Source organism: Lampetra fluviatilis, chromosome 51, assembly GCF_964198595.1.
Source record: "Lampetra fluviatilis chromosome 51, kcLamFluv1.1, whole genome shotgun sequence".
Classification (NCBI taxonomy): Eukaryota; Metazoa; Chordata; class Hyperoartia; order Petromyzontiformes; family Petromyzontidae; genus Lampetra; species Lampetra fluviatilis.
The window spans coordinates 5,895,175-5,915,508 of NC_136325.1; the positions used below are offsets into that span (position 1 = coordinate 5,895,175).

Genomic DNA, 20,334 nt, shown 5'->3' on the forward strand with positions numbered 1-20,334 from the left:
GTCGCCAGCCAAGGGTTGAGTTTTGCAGAGGCTCTGTGTCGCTAAGTGTTGAGTTCCGTGCTGACAGACTGAGTATCGCTGAAAGTTTTCATTCTATGTTTTTTCCTGATGTTTTGAGTCACTTTGCAGAGTCAAGAGCTTCAAGAAGTTGTACTGTACTAAGCTAAGAGTTGTGCGAATGCATTTTCATGTAATACCGTGAGCAGCTAAGACGCGTGAGAAGTTAAGTGGAGATTTGAGTTCTCCACCAATATCGAGTGGACATGAAATGTCCAAATCTATAGGCTGGAAAAGTTCTGTTGTCCAAGTGACTGATGTTCCACGAGTCTGGAGAGTGAGCGTGGAACAGGAAACCTCCCGAGGGGGGGCGGGGGGCACCAAGCAGAGGTCACAAACGGGTTTTGATTCCTTACCCGTACCCGTACCCGGCCGCACCAGGGTCGCAAACGGGTACCCGTACCCTACCCGATACCCGGCTACCCGTACCCGGCCGGGTATCGGGTAGGGTACGGGTAACCCGATTGTGAACTCTGGGATGAAGCCATGTTGCAGGCGCGGGTGGATTGATTCTAGGAACTTGAATTGTGAGAAGAGACAAGACGTTGGAAAATGAGTGACAAACGGTGACTCACCAGTGACTCACGGCCTACCCGTACCCGGCCGCACCAGGGTCGCAAACGGGTACCCGTACCCGTACCCGGCCGGGTACGGGTAGCCGTGTATCGGGTACGGGTATCCGGTACCCGGTTGCGACCTCTGGCACCAAGGTTGCTCGCGCGAAGCAGGCAGCTGCTGACAAGGAATGAGGAGTGGCGTGGCCTCGGAGTACTCCAACTTCAGATCGAGCCTGGCGTGCAGATAAGCTGCGAACGTTCAGCGCAGCAGCTAACGGCTGCCCAACGAGCCCCGAGCACGATGCACAGACAACGGTGCGAAGGAGCAGTGAGCAGCGGGACCGCGAGCGCACTAACACATTGTCCTGCGGAGGGAGCTGGTAGGAACGTTGGGTTGCTCGGTCAATGACCAGGGTCAACGGCGGCGTGGTGTATTCCGCAAATATGCCCGACTGTGAGGGTGGGCACAAGCCGGCGTGAGTAGGTTAAACGTTGAGTTTTATAAGGGCACCACGGGGTGACCAGCCCCTCGCCACCCAGCCCCACCCCTCCCACCCCCCACCCAGCCCCACCCTCCCCACCCGCCCCTTCCCACCCTCCCCACCCAGCCCCTCCCACCCTCCCCACCCAGCCCCTCCCCACCCAGTTCTTCCCCTCCCACCCCTACCCCTCCCACCCTCCCCACCCAGCCCCTCCCCACCCTCTCCACCCAGCCCCTCCCCACCCAGCCCCCCCCTCCCTCCCCACCCAGCCCCTCCCTGCACGACGGACGGACACAATAATCCCCTGTGGGCTGGTGTAACCAGGAGGTTCCTACCAGTAAAACTGTGAGCCAAGCCTGCCGTCCTCCACATCGTTGTGGGACTCGAGGTATTGTTGAGAAAAAAGAAAGAAGGGGGAAACATTAACGCTACACTCACTATTTGTTTAACTATTCCTTGTGCAGGTTGTGGGCCAAGAATAATGTCAGCTTGCATGACTCGCACACCATGACAAGGGAATTGTGTATGGTTGCTTTGCCACCAGACAGCCTATTGTATTTTAATCACGGATTGTGAGATCCAATCGTCAACGTTTTCTAACTTTGACACGCATTTGATAACGACGCATTCTGTACGAATATTTCCACTTTGAGGTGCTGCCTATTCTGGTTTAACCACGTGATCGTGAGATTTGACCATTGATGCTTTTATGATCATCCAGTATGGACTGATAAGTACGTATTTTTGCATGGGCACTGTTGGTATTCTGATGATAAGAGTTTGATGTTAGGGTAAGTTGAGATTAAAGTTGCTTAGATTAAAAAAAGGTTTCCGAGTGTGTTCCTAATTTCGTGCATCATTGCAATGACGACCTGTATCCTGCGGTGAGATATGAATGCCGACACCTGACATAATTACACACAATTGTTCAAGCGAGAATCATTAATGTTGAAGCAAGAATAATTGATATCACGATCGGTAATACCCCTACACAACAAGATCACAAACACAATCACACATCCCTAGAACACCTTCCTGTGCAGGGAGCTGGTAGGAACGTTGGGTTGCTCGGTCAATGGCCAGGGTCAACGGCGGCGTGGTGTATTCCGCAAATATGCCCGACTGTGGGCGGGCACAAGCCGGCGTGAGTAGGTTAAACGTTGAGTTTCATAAGGGCACCACGGGGTGACCAGCCCCTCCCCACCCAGCCCCACCCCCCACCCAGCCCCACAAAACTCAACGTTTAACCTACTCACGCCGGCTTGTGCCCGCCCTCACAGTCGGGCATATTTGCGGATACACCACGCCGCCGTTGACCCTGGCCATTGACCGAGCAACCCAACGTTCCTACCAGCTCCCTCCGCAGGAATGTGTTTAGTCCGGGAACAACCCACGACCTCCTTGGCGGTGGTCGACACTAACGCAGTGGTGGACACTAACGCAGTGGTGGATGTGAGCAATGCCATGGGAGTGAAGGCCGATCACGTGGCCACCACAGCTGACAACGGGGGGGGGGCTCTGGGATGGGTGCGAGGGGCTGGTGTGGTCACTGCCCCCCCCTCCACCGTCGATTTAGTTTCCACAAAACTACGAGTTGCTTCCATTTGTTTTGTTGAACCGTGACGCGTTTCATGGCGCTGGCCGCATGGGCGGTTTAACAACAACAGCTGCTTTGTTGTGCTCCGGCTTGGGGAAACTTTCGTTTACCGCTTCCCCATTCCTCACTACTCCCTCACTATCAAGTTCCCTCCGTGATCTCTCACCACTCATCCCCCCCCCTCACCTCTCAGCCACCTTCACCGCTCCCCCCCTCACCGCTCACCCCCCCCCTCACTCCCTCCCCTAACCACTCATCCCCCCCTCATCACTCACCCCCCCTCACCCCCTCCCTTCACCACTCATCCACCCTCACCACTCCCCCCCCCTCACCGCTCACCCCCCCCTCACTCCCCCTCACCACTCACCCATCACCACCGCCCCTCACCACTCATCCACCCTCATCGCCCCCCCCCTCACTCCCTCCCTTCACCACTCATTCCCCCCCTCACCACTCATCCCCTCCTCTCACCCCCCTCACCACTCATCCCCCCCCCCCTCACCCCCTCCCCTCACCACTCACCCCCCCCCCCTCACCCCCTCACCATTCATCACCCCCTCCCGTCACATCTCACCCCCCCCCCTCACCATTGCAGACGCTGGAATGTAATTGCATGAAAGTATTTTTAAAGGAATGCCTTACATCAGCTAGTTTATTTTAGCCTATAGGTGTGATGTGAGCCGTCAAAGCCAAAATACAATTACGTTTTCTATTTTGACAGAAGGCAAAATGTGGAAATAGTCCAAACGTGGGCACCCTATTTGTACATCATAATAAAAGTACAATTTGTCAATATATTAACTACCTCGCCAGGTATACAGGAGGTCGTGGGTTCGATCCCAACCTTGACGCCTGCTGTATATTGGAGTTGGCACGTTCTCTCCGTGGTCGCGTGGATTTTTCTCCGGGTCCTCCGGGTTTTTCCCTCCACATTTGGACACGTGCGTTTTAACTATTTGGCCGCTATGAAGTTCCACATGGTAAGGCAACTTCGTTGAGTTATCATTCGTGGCCAGGTTGTTTCTGAAAAACAGCTACATAGTTCAGTGGGGCCTTACCTGGTAAAAAAATCCACATTCCTGCGGAGGGAGCTGGTAGGAACGTTGGGTTGCTCGGTCAATGGCCAGGGTCAACGGCGGCGTGGTGTATTCCGCAAATATGCCCGACTGTGAGGGCGGGCACAAGCCGGCGTGAGTAGGTTAAACGTTGAGTTTTATGAGGGCACCACGGGGTGACCAGCCCCTCCCCACCCAGCCCCACCCCTCCCACCCCCCACCCAGCCCCACCCTCCCCACCCAGCCCCTCCCCACCCAGCCCCTCCCAGCCCCTCCCCTCTCCACCCAGCCCCACCCCTCCCATTTTTGGATGCACGACGGACGGACACAATAATCCCCTGTGGGCTGGTGGAACCAGGTGGTTCCTACCAGTAAAATAGCTTAGTATATAGAAATGTAGATGTGTACTGTACAGGGTGCTTCAAAAAATGTGAACACTTCTGAGAAGATTCCAGGCACGTGTTGACAATGATGGCGAACCTGTGGAGACTTTGACTTTTTCAAGCTATTAACACACATTTGTTATCATGTTACAGTGTATTATCCGTTATTTTTAAATCCTTTATATTAAGTTCACTTGCTTGCGCGCTTACGACCGTGCAAATCTTTCGGTCGTTTTTTAACCCACTTCCCGTGATCTAATCGAGCTGACATTTTGCACACAGACTCGTTGTGCGTGACAATTAATGTTCGTGAAAATGTTTTTCCAAAATTTTCCACTTTTTAGGAAATTTGTATTTTCATATTTAATTTAAAATACCAATGTGATAAAAATGAAACTCTTACTCAAGAAAAACAAATGAATAATAAAATTAAACCGATGCCATGCATATAAAGGATTTATAGTGAAAAACTTTGTTTTTACGGGTTAATTTTTTTACATTAAAAACGATAGTCCCATATAAGTGTTAACATTTTTTAAGCAACCTGTATGTAGCAATGTAAATATGACCGCTTATCAAGCTACCCACCTACCCCTCGGCGGATCGCAATCCAGATCATATGATGATGATGATTGCTTGTGCTGGAATCGAAACGTCGTGAGAATTTTATTTTCATCATTTTATTATTTCCCTTCTACGTGACTTTACCGAAAGAACCAAGAAAGATGTGGCCACTACTTGAGCAATGTTGGCACAACGAGACAAAGGAGAGTGGAAACACATGACGTCCATAAATGACGTCACGCACCTAGGGGGTAGGGGGGGTCAGACATTTGTGACGATGTGTGACAAGGGGGGGGGGGTTTGAGACGTGTGACGTCACATCAAAATGCGCAACTTTAAATAAATACAGACAACACGTTCTACTTAATTAAATAGACTTTTTAATAAATGTTTTCTCCTACAACATCAGAGTGCAGCGCCACATTAAATACGCACTACAATGACAATAGTTTGAAGCGATTTGAAGCATGTTTTTTTTTTGGGGGGGGGGCAGAGCCTTGTGACGTCATATTTGAGGGGGGGGGTCTGACTTTTTGTGACGTCGTGACGAAGGGGCGGGGTCAAAAATCGCGTGACGTCATTTATGGACGGCCCCTTATTACGGGATATTTGCCTATGGATTGTGATGATGATCAAGCTGCTCCCCCCCTCACCACCCATCACCCCTCACTACCCATCACCCCTCACTACCCATCACCCCTCACCCCTCCCTCACTTATCCAACCCCCTCATCTGCCCCCCCCCCTTACCCCTCCCCTTCCTCCCTCCTCCCCCTCACCCTCAGTGCGTCACAATCGATTCAGCTCACTGAATCGCGAGGTTCGATTAAATCGATTAGGAGTCGATACACCGATTAATTCCTGACCAATCTACACGTCACCCCTCCCCGCGTCACGTGACGCGCGGAGGCTTCACCGCGGAGGGATATAAGCAGCGCTCCCGTGTGCTCCGCCGTCCCCCCCCCACCCCTCACCACCGCCGTGTCTACGCAGGCGCGGCCTGCAGATAGTCCCCCCACCCAAACACCCTTCGTCGTCCATCAGCTGCGAGCGAGCGAGCCACGAGAAAGTTCAACTCCTCGTCAACGAGTCGTCGGGCAGCAGCCCGCGTCCCTCTCCGTCGGGCTCTGCGCACGTGAGTTTACCCCTCGCGTTCAACACACCCCGCCCGCTCTCGCTGTGACGGTCGTGGTGGTGGTGGTGATGGTGACGACGATCGTTGTGATGGGTGGTGGGGGGGCACCTGGGTGAGTGGGTGGGGGGGGGCACCTGGGTGAGTGGGGGGGGGGGCACCTGGGTGAGTGGGGGGGGGGGCACCTGGGTGAGTGGGTGGGGGGGGGGGGCACCTGGGTGAGTGGGGGGGGGGCACCTGGGTGAGTGGGGGGTGGGGGGGCACCTGGGTGAGTGGGTGGGGAGCACCTGGCTGAGTGAGTGGGTGAGTGGGTGAGTGGGTGGGGGGGTGAGTGGGTGGGGGGTGGATGGGGGGGGCACCTGAGTGGGGGGGCACCTGGGTGAGTGGGTGGGGGTCGCCCCCCCCCCCCCCCCACTTAGGGCCCCCACCCCCCACTTCGGGCCCCCACCCCCCACTTCGGGCCCCCCTCCCCCCACTGGGTGCCCCCCCCCCCCACTGGGTGCCCCCCCCCCCCACTGGGTGCCCCCCCCCCCACTGGGTGCCCCCCCCCCACTGGGTGCCCCCCCCCCCACTGGGTGCCCCCCCCCCACTGGGTGCCCCCCCCCCCCCCCCCACTGGGTGCCCCCCCTCCTAACAGCCCCACGGCTGTAGCAGCTGCTGCTGCGTTCGCGACTCGCGTTGGGCTCGCCGGTGTCGCTGCTGAGACGTCAAACGCCGAACGCGGCCATTGCTACGGAAGCCTGCACTGTAAACCGCCCACACTGTACACAAACCCCACTGTACACAAACCCCACTGTAAACCGCCCACACTGTATACAAACCCCACTGTACACAAACCCCACTATAAACCGTCCACACTGTACACAAACCACACTGTACACAAACCCCACTGTACACATGACGTCAATGATGAACAAGGGATTACAGTATAACATTTAAGTTAAATAAGTGTGCGTCACCGCACGAATCGATGAATATCACTTTGCGGGCGGTCTGCCTTTCGCTTGTAAAGTTTAATATTAACCGAAGATTTGCTGGTTTATTCCAGGATGTTTCTCTGTTTGCGTCGTCGCTTTAAGATGTTCTCCGGTAATATTTAGTTTATGATGTTATATTTTCATTATTTTATTATTTCCCTTCTACGTGACTTTACCGAAAGAACCAAGAAGATGAATCCCTGCAGTCACGAAAGTTTTAAATCGAAATATTTAGTTTGTTGCGGTGGCACCCGACTTAAAGAAGAGCCCCATGGCTCACAGGGCTTTACCTAATAAAGTAAACTTTAAATTAAATTAAACTTTAAAATACACCCGGTCCCCTGAGGAGGGGGGGGGGGAGTCGCCTTGGGCCCCCCCCCCCGTGGAGTGACGTCACCCGCCAATTATTATGAATGGTGGGGAAGGGGTCTATTTGGAAGACGTCACCTGCTCATGAATATTCATGAGGGGGGCTGGCCTTCGTGGAGTGACGTCAGGCGCAGGACACGTTCTTGAGTGACGTCACCCACCAATTATGAATGGTGGGGGGGGTCTATTTGGAAGGCGTCACCTGGTCATGAATATTCATGAGGGGGCTGGCCTACGTTGAGTGACGTCACGCGCAGGACACATTCTTGAATCTCATATCCTTAGGTTTTTTCGGTAAAGTCACGTAGGTAAAAACATTAAAAAGTAAAATAAAATAAAAATCACGACGTGACTTTACCGAAAAAACCTAAGGATATGAATCATTGCAGTCACGAAAGCTTCAAATCTAGAATTCTTGAATCTCGATTTGAAGTTTTCGTGGTTTTTCGGTAAAGTCACGTGGGTAGAAAATAAATTAAATGACGACGTTTCGGGCGAAACACAAGCGTCCTTCATCAGGTGGGGGACAATCACAGCCAGAAATAATTTTTGAAGTGGGCACAGCAAGAAACAATTGGTGAAGTGGGCACTTGAGCAATTAATCTTCTTGGTTCTTTCGGTAAAGTCACGTAGAAGGGAAGTAATAAAATAATAAAAATAAAACACAATAAAATATTATTTTATTACTTCCCTTCTACGTGACTTTACCGAAAGAACCAAGAAGATGAATCCTTGCAGTCACGAAAGCTTTAAATCGAAACTTGAGCAATTGTTTCGTGCTGTGGTTGTCCCACCTGATGGCGGACGCTTGTGTTGCGTCCGAAACGTCGCGATTTATTTTATTTTATACCTACGTGACTTTACCGACAGAACCAAAGAGTACACATTCTTGAGTTAAAGCTTTCTTGACTGCAGGAATTCATATTCTTGGGTCTATTCAGTAAAGTCACGTAGATCGGTAAAAAATAATCGATATTGTGTTGTTTTGAACCTATCTAATGACCCAAGAATACAGCCATTCTTGGCTCATTATAATAGTAAATTGGCTGTGTCGGGGCGGTGGTGGGTTTAACGACACATTTATATACAGGGTGCTTAAAGTAAATGTTTAACACTTCTGAGAATTTGCAACAATACCACAAGAAATGTTGCAGCCTCTGAGCTCTGGAGACTACCTGGAGAAGATTCCAGGCCACGTGTTGACAACTATGAACAAGTGGAGACCCTCTTTAACTTTTCTAAGCTATTAACATTACATTTGTTATATATTTTTTATTTAAAGCTTTCGTGACTGCAGGGATTCATATTCTTGGTTCTTTCGGTAAAGTCACGTAGAAGGGAAACAATCAAATAATAAAAATATAAAACAATAAAATTCTCACGACGTTTCGACTGCAACACAAGCAATCATCAGGTGTGAAATCCACAGCAAGAAAAGTTGAAAAACCGCCACTTTTTTGTTATATATTTTGCTGTGGATTTCACACCTGATGACGATTGCTTGTGTTGCAGTCGAAACGTCGTGAGAATTTTATTGTTTTATATTTTTATAATTTTATTATTTCCCTTCTACGTGACTTTACCGAAAGAACCAAGAATATACATTTGTTATGTTATTGTATTATCCGTTCTTTTCCATTAAAACCGATAGTCCCAAAAAGTGTTAAACATTTTTTTAAGCACCATGTATTTACGCGATCTAACCCAAACTAAACCTGTATTATGGCTATTGGTTGCGAAAGCCTACGTGTTAAACTAAATTATAACTTTACACCAATCGCACAGATCAACATTGCCCTGTGCACCAGCGGCACTGGAAAGTCGGCTCCAATCAATCACCGCGCAATAATTGCACTCCGATCATCGCAACTTGTAGACGTAACCTGCTGTAACTCCTTACTAATAGTACGGTACACTAACTACAGTGTACGCTGATCGCTGTATTAACCACAAAGACAAAGATCCCCCGTGTAGCCTTAGACTGTTTGGGGCAAGTGCTTTTAGCGAGCACCTATGAAGGCCCGCACGGCACACGAGGGCGTGGGTGACCAGCACTACGTCCGCCTTTGTTTCCCCAGTGGCGATGTTTACACACCGCACCAGGTACTCATTTGAGGCTGAGTCGACCTAGGGGAGGCCCAGGAAGGGTTCAGATAATCGTCACTGGGGTTGGTCGTGAGCGGGAATTGAACTCTGATCGCCAGGTTCGTAGCGCAGCGCGCTAACCGCTGCACCACCGCTCTCCACTACGACCGCTTTGCGTATGTAGCGTATGTTGAACTTCTTTCGCACCGTACGTAGCCAAGCGGGCGGACCCAGAGGAAATTTTACACGACCACGGGGAGAGACACGCAAACTCCAAATATACGGCAGACATCATCAGGGTCTGGGATCGAACCCACGGGTGGGGGCCTTTGTCTTGTCACGTTCTGTAGCGTGCTGTCAGTGCCTGGCCTTGGCTTCAGTGTCTGCTGCACGGACTCCCCTCCTGAGTCGTGTAAATAAACGCAAGCACGTTTTTTCATAATATATATTTTTGGGTCAGATCTGCGTGGAGTGAAATGCCACTCGATGCGTGTGCGTGGGTGCGTTGACGCTTCACGTGGCCTTGACGTGCACGTAGCCTGGTAAAGTCACCGCGACTGAGTGGCGAATAGCGGTTGTTGTTGTTGTTGTTGTGTCAGCATAGCCGGTGTGCTGAAGAAATAACATTTTACGTGTCATTTGATACCGGCAAAAGGTCCCAAGTATGAAAAATAAGATTATCTTTTAAAACAGGAAGTGTTAAGATGTTCAAGGCATCAAGTTTGCAAGTACTTGTAGTGAACATGCGAAAGGTATCCCATGATATAGCTGCTCACCCTGAGCTAACATATTCCTGCGGAGGGAGCTGGTAGGAACGTTGGGTTGCTCGGTCAATGGCCAGGGTCAACGGCGGCGTGGTGTATTCCGCAAATATGCCCGACTGTGAGGGCGGGCACAAGCCGGCGTGAGTAGGTTAAACGTTGAGTTTTATAAGGGCACCACGGAGTGACCAGCCCCTCCCCACCCAGCCCCTCCCCACCCTCCCCACCCAGCCCCTCCCCAGCCCCTCCCTCTCCACCCAGCCCCTCCCTGCACGACGGACGGACGGACGGACACAATAATCCCCTGTGGGCTGGTGTAACCAGGAGGTTCCTACCAGTATAAACCCTCTGATACGTGCATTGCCTTTGCACTGTTGGCCCTTTGGCTTTACCCTCTGGTCTGACACTGGTGAGGCTAGGCCCTAAAGAACAATGCTGTTTCTGGTGTAGGCCAATTATACAGGGTGCTTAAATTTAAAAAAAAATATTTCTGAGAATTTTTTTTCTTTCCCTTGCAGTTGACTGAAATGGCAACGAGATTGACTTTGGAGCAAAGAAGAAAGGTTGCTGCGTGGATGGACGTCTTTCAGTCACCCACGGTGGTTCGCAACAAATACAGAGATCATTTCCACTGCGATCCACCCTCCAGATTGACCATTTATCGCGTTTACAACAAGTTCGTCGAAACCGACTCTGTCGCTGATAATTACAAAGGGAACAGCGGTCGACCACGAACAGGCCGATCCCCGGCAAACATAGCTGTTACACAAGAAGCTTTCTTGCGTAGCCCAGGGAAATCAACCAGACAATTAAGCGTAGAATGTGGTCTTCCCCGGGCAACGGTGTGGAGAATCTTGAACAAGGACCTGGGAATGCAGCCATATCATTTGCAGACTGTGCAAGCCTTACGTCCTGCAGATAAAGCCGCTCGTGTTGAGGCTTGCAAAGTTTTCATAGAGATGCAGAATTTGGAACCTGACATTCACAGACTTGTGGCATTCAGCGACGCGGCAACCTTTCACGTGAGCGGACACGTGGACAAACACAACTGTGTCTTGTGGGGTACTGAGAATCCTCGTGTTGTGCGTGATCATGAACGAGACAGTCCCAAGGTGAATGTCTGGTGTGCAGTCACTGGAACTGGAGTGGTAGGGCCGTATTTTTTTGAAAACGCCACAATCAACAGTAGTGACTTCTTGCACATGATGGAGAATTATGCAGAGGACAACCTGCCACTACAAATCCGGCTTACTGGATACTTTCAGTTGGATGGTGCTCCATCCCACCTTGCTTCGAATGTTCGCGCTCATCTTAACAAAAAATTTGAGCGGAGATGGATTGGCAGAGGAGGGCCTGTGAAATGGCCAGCACGTTCGCCGGATCTCACGCCTTGTGATTTCTGGCTGTGGGGTATGGTAAAGGAACGTGTTTATGCTACCAAGCCACGTGATGTGCGAGACCTCCGACAGAAAATTGAAAATGTCATTGCAACAATACCACAAGAAATGTGCCTCCGGGCTCTGGAGACCACCTGGAGAAGATTCCAGGCATGTGTTGACAACGATGGCAAAGAAGTGGAGACTCTTTGACTTTTTGAAGCTATTAACATACATTCGTTTTCATGTTACAGTGTATTAGCCGTTCTTTTTCCATGAAAAACGATAGTCCCATATAAGTGTAACATTTTTGAAGCACCCTGTATAATCAGAGCATGTTTGTTTCGATGTTCACCGCAAGTGCGTGCAGTTAATGCAGACTTCGCAAAAGGTATCTATTTGGTGTTTGAACCTCTTAACACCTCCTGTTTTATTGCCAGAAAGGGTAAAACCCATTATTATTTTTCATACAATTGTACATGTTTGTCCACGTGACGGCTTTATTCGGGTGGATTAGGATGTGCGATGCACGATAAACGAGCCCGCACCCTCCTTCGTCGCATGATTCGTACCTCCGATTAGCACGTTTGGCCTACGTACGGCACGAAAGAAGTTTGACGCACATGCGTACACATTGGCATCGTTCCTACGCGGTCTAACCAACACATCAATTATGAATTAATGGCCCTGTGATGAAACGTGTCTCGTCTATGAGGAACCCTTACCCTCTGCTGCTCGTGATTTCTTTTAAATTCCATGATCTCTGGTGAACCCCTCAATCCTTGGCGAACCTCAAGCAGTGCTGCTTGGGTTATGCAAGAGCAAGTATCGATCTCTGATGTTTCGTATACTTTATTTTGTAATTGAAAGCTAGGACCTGTATCTGAAAGAGTGGGTCCTTGCTTTTAACATCAGGCAGTTTAACACGTGACCTTCACGACCAATATTATCCACAAGAGGGGTTTTTGGGTTAGACCGTGTAAATATAAATGTGTTCATATTCTTGGTTCTTTCGGTAAAGTCACGTAGAAGGGAAATAATAAAATAAAATAAATAAATATTTTTATTGTTTTACATTTATATTATTTTATTATTATATTAAAATAAAATAAATAAATATTTTTATTGTTTTACATTTATATTATTTTATTATTTCCCTTCTACGTGACTTTACCAAAAGAACCAAGAATATGAATCCATGCAGTCACGAAAGCTTTAAATCTAAATATAAATGTGTTTGTTAAACCCGCCACCACCCGACAGCCCATTAGGTTTTTCATGTAAACAAAACATGCCAATTCGTTACTAGTACAGCACACCCGTGTGTTGGAGATTAAACCCACAAGATTTACAATTCGAGTACGACGTTTCACCAGTAATTACAACTAGCATCATCAGGCGACAGCCTGGCAGTTCACCATCATTTGTTCAAGGAAGCTTGATGCTCCTGATGAGACACCAGACTTTGCTTGTACTGAATCAATGAAGCTGAAATTACGTACCCGCAGAAGGCCATGTCACTAATGTTGTGTAAAAAAAATAACTAGTCATTTTTTACGTGGAGGTTCAAATGTAGGAAGGTGTGGGGTTGGTAGATCGGATTATGTTTGTGTGTGTGTGACGATTATCACCTGTGAGACTGTAGAGTGGTGCATATTGGGCAGCGTAGTAGCAAGCAGGTTGCTGACCTGTCTGTATTTTGAGTGTTGTTTCTTGAGATGTGATGGGCCCCCCCCCCCATCACATCTAAAGAAACAACACTCAAAAGGCTACTGGAAAAGGAGGTTCCAATGCTGTACATGCTTACCCCGAGCTCTCATACTCTGATGGTGCGTTGTCTTTGAGTTGTGCGCCTTTTGGCGTCATCTGGTCCAACACCATGTGAGACTAGGCTCTAAGAAAAGCTGTCTCGGGTGTGGACCAATCAATTTCAAGGACAGTGCATACATTATCAGAGTCGTGTTTTTTGTTTGCATTATGACTGCAGGTATTGTGGTCAATGCAAACATGGCTCCTTGTAAAAAAAGGCGTCAGTTTTGTTGCCAGATAAAAGGGTAAAAAACCAATGATCATATTTTGCTACTGGCAAAGGAGGTTCCAATGGGGTAATAACCATCCGTTGGGCTATGTTGTGGGCAGCATGCGGCAGTGCAGCAAATACCCAATATTCTACTGTACTTCTATGCTCCCATGTTTGTATTCCATGCTGTTCAATCTGCATTGACTGAGTTGGTGACGTATGGTCAAATGCACCCCTACAACTTCTACCGTGTGGGGAGGCCCTCATCCCCTATTAGCCTGTCCTTGTACGTACGGTGCAAAAGAAGTTCAACATACATTACTGGTGTTGCATTTCCTTGGGACACCACGTGTAAAGATGGTATCTTCTAAAAGTGCGTTACGTGGCGCTTCGATGGTTACAAGTGGCGCACATTCTGAAGCCTTGCGTTTCCAAAAAAAAAATATCCACTCGCCTCCCAGATTATTTTGCTCTGCAGACACACCCCTGGTGTGGCCTGGCCACTGAGGAGACAATGCAATTGAGAGGAAAGCTGTTTTAATTCAAATGTTCTGTATCCGAACGCCACGAGCAGATTTCCCTGACGATCTCTTCTCTATTGCTAGGGACACCTTCCGTTAACAAGCGCCGGAAAATGGCTGAGAATGCCGAGGATGACGTGAACTTGCTTAGTGCCAAGCAGCTCTCCACTCTGCTGCAAGAGCTGTGCGAGCTGCGTGAGCGCGGCTCCTTCTGCGACGTCGTGGTGGAGGTGCAGAGCCGCCGCTACCTGGCGCACAAGGCGGTGCTGAGCAGCACCAGCGGCTACTTCCGCAGCCTCTTCCTGGGCGCCCCCTGCAGCAGCATGGGCCCCTTCGTGGTGGACTTTGTCTCCATAGGAACGTTCGAGCAGGTGCTGGGCTACGTGTACCGCGGCGACGTGACGGTGAGCCGCGCCGACGTGCGCCCGCTGCGCCGCGCCGCCAGGAAGCTGGAGCTGCGCTGCCTGGTGGAGGCGTGCGAGCCGTACGTCGTCGGCGGTGACGACGACGACGACGATGACGACGACGTCCCCGCGTTGCACGACGGCAAAAGCAAAGAGAGCTGCGATTTCAACGGGCGCGACAACGACTCCTTCGACATCGAGAACGACTTCTCGGACGCCGACGCCGACGCGGGGTGGAATAGAGACAAAGAGCACCGTGCGGAAAAGGAGTGCGACGCGGGTGGCGGCGATGACTACGCTGCCGCATCTCCCGCGCACGCCATCAAGAGCGAACCCCTGTGGGATCTGCCGGTCGTGGGGCACATGTGGCCCGTGAAGGTCGAGGTGCCCGACGGCCGATCCGACCACTTCCGCGGGGGCGCCCGCGCCGCTGACGCGCCCGTGCTGTCCGAGCGGGTGCGGCGTGGCGCGTGCGGGCGCTCGCGCACGCACCTTGACCTGGAGCGCCTCAAGTGCCACCTTTGCGGGGCGCGCTTCGCGTTCGTCAGCGAGGCGGTGGAGCACGCGCTGGTGCACATGGGCGTGCCGGTGACGGCGTGCACGCACTGCGGCCGCCGCTTCTCGTCGGAGAGACCCGTGGGCGTCCACGCCTCTGGGCGCTACTGCGAGAACTGCGTGGCGGCAGCTTGCGCCGCTCTCGCCGCGCCGAGGACGAGGGCGCACGCGGTGAGGAGAGGCGATCGTTCTGCGGAGAGGGCCCTCAACGTCGGGAGAGTGGAGAGTCCTGCCGTGCCCGGTTTCGCTCCCCGGCCGACGACGACGGACGAGGTGTCCGCGGCCGAGCAGGGCGACAAAGAGCCGGTGTCGTGCCGGCCGTGCGATCTGGTGCTGTGTTCGGCCGACGAGAGGAAGGAGGAGCACGAGTTGATGTGCGGGCAGGAGCACTTCATGTGCAGGCCTTGCGAGCGCACCTTCCGCACGGCCTACAGCCTGTGGCGCCACCGCCAGAAGGTGCACCACGACTCGGAGACGTTCGCCTTCCTCTCCGAGGGCCGTGCGGCCCAGTCCTCGTCCCTCCCAGAGGAGGCCGCCACCACCGCCGCCGCCGAGCCCGGGCGAGAGGAATCTGCCGGCGCTGCCGCTGCTTACGCAGCGTCGGACTCAGACGTTGCCGTTGGCTCGTCACCGCGGCGTACCGTCTACCTGGCGTCGACCTCCGCGGCCAAACTGGCGGCGTACTCTCTGCTGCTGTCCCTCCCTGATGCTGACGCGGCCAGATCTCTGCAGAGCAAAGACGTGAAAGTTGAGTATCGAGACGACACTGACGCTAATTTTGTGACCGTTGAGGTGAACTCTAACGAAGGTGACGATAGCGGCGATGAGCGCAATGATGACTTCCAGGAATCTCAGGCGGAGAGTGCGATCCCGAGCTCCGCCAGCAGCCCCGCAGTGAAGAGCGGCGCTGAAATCGTTGAGGATAAAACGAAGCCGCAGCACAAGAGGGTTTACGGGTTGGCAAACGCGGAGGAAGAGGAGGGGGCGCACGCCAGCTGCCGCAAGCCCCGGCTTGTGCGGCTGCATCCTGCGTCGTCGCCGCCGCGATTGAGGAGGGACAGCGCGGCCAAGGCGAGGCAGCTGAAGGCGTGGGCGGTGAGAGCGGATCGGAGAGCAGCTCCGCTCGTGACCACCGCCACCACTGCCGTGGAGAGCCCTCCGCCCCCGGAGCTTAACGCCGCGGCGGCGGCGCAGGACGTGGACTTCCCGCACACGTGCACAAAGTGCGGCGTCGTGTTCAGCCTCTTGCAGGATTTGGAGCGCCATCAGGAGATGTTCTGCGAGGTGAAGGCGTTCAATTGCCACGACTGCGACAAGTCCTTCCGCACAAACTTCCGCCTCTGGAGCCACAGGCAGAGTTCCCACTGGGATGGAGACGTGGCTTCCGATAGCCACAGTGGCTGAGTTGGCGATGCCTCTCGGTCGCTGTCGTTGATAGCATTGTAGTTTGTTGCATCGAAAGGCCCCGGTTCTATTGAAAGGCTTTGTTGTTGTCGTCCAGTCAGCAACGCAGTTTTTCAAGACTTCATCACACACTGTAATGGGTGGCTATAATGGACATTGTTAGCTGTGAGAAGGTGATCTTGAGGTGCATTGAGGTTAACGAACGTACATAACATGGGAGGGCGTATTGGTCAGAGGACATTGAGAAACACGTTGTTTGTCGGTCACCAACAAACTCGTGAAAGCAGACATACATTCTGGCAGCAACACATTCTGGTGGTTCTGGTAGCAGCAGCACATGCACCTGGTGGTCGTGGTGATGCGATTCTCTTCATCTGACTTGATGATTTTTAAAATTTTAAATACGATTAGTGTATTGAGAGGCTCAAGCATAATTTTTTATCTGTTGACCTTTGTAGCTTTACTTAGTTATATTCAAATGTTCAAGCTTTTTAACTCACGTTTCTGTTTACATAGTTCAAATCAATAAAGCTAAGGAAGCACCAGAGGCAACGTTCGATTTGGAAATTTGAGTTGGTGGACACCGGCTCGGCCCTTTGTGTGACCACCAAAAGTATTTCTAAAGAAATTCCGTTTCCATTCTCGATTTAAAAGTGTATCGCTCCACAATGGCTTCCTAATAGCGGAAGAAAGAGCGTTCCAGATGGGCGCAGAAGTTTATCTGAAAGCACGCGATGCGGTAATCATCTGTTTGATGGGCGCTGCGAGGATGACCGGAGTTCTCGCGATGGTTTATGCTCCTTAACGAGATCAGCGAGTTATTGTGGTTCATTTATTCAAAGCACTTCGTGTATAATGAGTGCGAATTAGTGAATTTTAATGGACTCGTCTGGTTAAAATTTTAAAAAATACAGATTGTCTTCTCTGCTCACCTCTTCAACTTTACAATCACCGTTAAGATGCTCTGCTTAAATTTCCATGACTACAGAGTCAAGATTTGATTCGGGAACAAATGTTTCAAATGTTTCGTCTCATTCGTACCACAATCTATACTGCGCTGTCCCATCTCCCATGTTTTCTACTATCGAGCCTGTCTTGTGATGGGCAACATTCTTCAGAAAATCTCCTTCGCCGAAAAGATACCCACCTGAGATGTGTAACCCAGTGACGGCCAGAAACACCACCCCAGGTGTCTTCAAGAAAATCCAATGAACCGCTGCGAATGGATTCTAAGAAGTATCTGCAGTAAAATGCCAATGTACGCCCTCCCGTTTCTCCTACTTTCGCGATAACATCATCGACGTACTGAGACCCAATCCCGTTCTACGTGCTGTGGTAGCTCGCAGTAACGTACTCGACATTTACGAACTTTTGCCCATCGAGGCCCACATTTCTTACGTTCCACGGCGACATTCATGCGTCAGATGTCCCCAAGTGGCACCCCAAGCGTTGTCATCCCTCTTTCATGTGCACACGTACTCCTTTCATCTCCCCCCCCCCCTAAATACCTGTTTGTGACGACTTTTATACGTGGTAAAACGAATAATACATGTCGTATTATATGAAAGGTAATGTCTATGAATAATTTCGATTTAAAGCTTTCGTGACTGCAGGGATTCATCTTCTTGGTGCTTTCGGTAAAGTCACGTAGAAGGGAAATAATAAAATAATAAAAAGTAAAACATAATAAAATAGACAGACCTGTTCTTCACCGGAGGACGGCTGCTTGCGTTGTGGCCGAAACGTCGTGATAATTATTTTATTATGTTTTATTTTAATATGAATAATGTACACTTTTCACACCGATGGTTCTGCAGGATAGATGTTTCGTGAATTACTGAGCACCCTCAGCCTAGGTTCTGTACCACGTTGCGATCCAACATCCCTCGACGTTCGGAAAACCGGCGGCTATGAAATGTTTCTTCGACTAAAAACGCGAATTCGCACTTGCCGACTGAACTGCGTATGCTATTGTTGTTCGGTGGAGCGACCCATCCACGACATGTATGGAGTCATTCATAATAAAGGTTTTTTTTTTTAAATACTTTATATTAAGTTCGCTTGCTTGCTTACGACCGTGCAAATCTTTTGGTCGTTTTTTAACCCACTTCCCGTGATCCAATCAAGCTGACATTTTTCACACAGACTCGTTGTGCGTGACAATTAATGTTCGTGAAATTCTTTTTCCTAAATTTTACACTTTTTAGGCAAAAAACATTGATTTTACATTTATTCAAATAGAACTCATTCATGACTTTGGCTGAACGTCACAGTGTAGGAGCCCAGAGCGTAACCCCTCCACAGGCCCTGGCGGAGTAGCGCAGTTGGTAGCGCCCTCGCTTCCCATGCCAAAGGTCGCGGGATCGATCCCCGCGTCCTCCACAGGCGAATATATTTTTAAATCCTTTATATTAAGTTCACTTGCTTGCTTGCTTAGGACCGTGCAAATCTTTCGGTCGTTTTTTAACCCACTTCCCATGATCCAATCGAGCTGACATTTTCCACACAGACTCGTTGTGCGTGACAATTAATGTTCGTGAATTTTTTTTTCTCCTAAATTTTACACTTTTTAGGACAAAAATATATTTAATTACCAATTGCTTAATGCTGCCATGCAATCATCTGACCCATAGGTGGCAGCCATCTCAAGCCAGAGGACGAGAGGACTCTAGCCGCCACGCATATAAAGGATTTATAGTGAAAAACTTTGTTTTTACGGGTTATACTTGTTTTGGGGGTTAGATCGCGTGAGCATCAATGTGTCGTGATCCTCCACCACCCAACACGGCCGGTAAGGTTCGTCACGGAGACATCAGGCGCCAATTTAGTTACAACTTCAGCCCACCGGGGTGTTGTAGAGTAAATCCACATGAGCCTCACGTTGGAGGTGAGTGTTGTGTGTGTGTGTAGTGGGGAGCGGTAGTGTAGTAGCGGTGAGGGCGCTGCGATTCAAACCCGACCAACCAACACCGCTGACGATTATCTGAACTAGTGCTGGGCCTCCCCTAGGTCGGCTCAGCCTCGAATAGGAAGACAGGCCACCGGGCGTGGTGCTGGCCACCCATCCCCTCGTCTGCCACAGTGCTCATAGGTGCTGCTACTTGCAAAACAAATGCTTCAAAAGTCTGTTAACATCTTGATTTTATCTAGATTTGAAGCTTTCGTGACTGAAGGAATCCATACTCTTTGGTTCTTTCGGTAAAGTCACGTAAGGGTATAAAATAAGTCTCTTAGGTTTTGTTCTGTAAAGTCACGTAGGAAAAAAAAATATAAACAAAATAATAAATTATGTTATTTCTAATAATAAATAATTTTATTTCTATTATTTTCGATAAAAAGAAAAACATGTATTAATAAATTATTTTTCCTATTTTATAAAAAATAGAAATAAATTATTAATATTTTTTCTTTTATTTCTATAACAAAAAATATTTTATTTCTATAACAAATAGAAATAAAATAACAAATTATTTTATTTCTATTTTTTTACCTACATGACTTTACCGAAAAAAATCTAAGAGTATGAATCCTTGCAGTCACGAAAGCTTCAAATCTAGAAATAAAATAAGTCTCTTAAGACTTTACTTTGGGGGGTGGTCTGTGTAGCCCAAGTGTTGTAGTGATTTAGTCTGGGAAGAACCAACCCCCCTCTACCTATCTCCTTGTCTGTGGTGGACAATAACGCTGTGGTGGACACTAACGCAGTGGTGGACACTAACGCAGTGGTGGACACTAACGCAGTGGTGGACACTAACGCAGTGGTGGATGTGAGCAATGCCATGGGAGCGAAGGCCGATCACGTGGCCACCACAGCTGACAACGGGGGGGGGGCTCTGGGATGGGTGCGAGGGGCTGGTGGGGTCACTGCCCCCCCCCCTCCACCGTCGATTTAGTTTCCACAAAACTACGAGTTGCTTCCATTTTTTTGTTGAACCGTGACGCGTTTCATGGCGCTGGCCGCATGGGCGGTTTAACAACACCGCTCCCCTACTCCTCACTACTCCCTCACTATCAAGTTCCCCTCTGTGATCCCTCA

General features: G+C 50.1%; 1 protein-coding gene across 2 annotated transcripts; it reads left to right on the top strand.

Moving 5' to 3' along the window:
• The first annotated feature begins 5,534 nt into the window (after positions 1–5,534).
• LOC144948888 (uncharacterized) lies at positions 5,535–18,325 on the top strand. 2 transcript variants are annotated; one of them, XM_078878595.1, is made up of 2 exons: positions 5,535–5,829; positions 14,020–18,325. In XM_078878595.1, the coding sequence occupies exon 2, from the start codon at positions 14,049–14,051 to the stop codon at positions 16,296–16,298; it is 2,250 nt and encodes a 749-aa protein (XP_078734721.1). In that variant the 5' UTR covers positions 5,535–5,829; positions 14,020–14,048; the 3' UTR covers positions 16,299–18,325. The 2 variants fall into 2 exon arrangements, with proteins under 2 accessions (XP_078734721.1, XP_078734722.1); XM_078878596.1 differs by having other exon boundaries at positions 14,172–18,325.
• Positions 18,326–20,334: the final 2,009 nt, after the last annotated feature.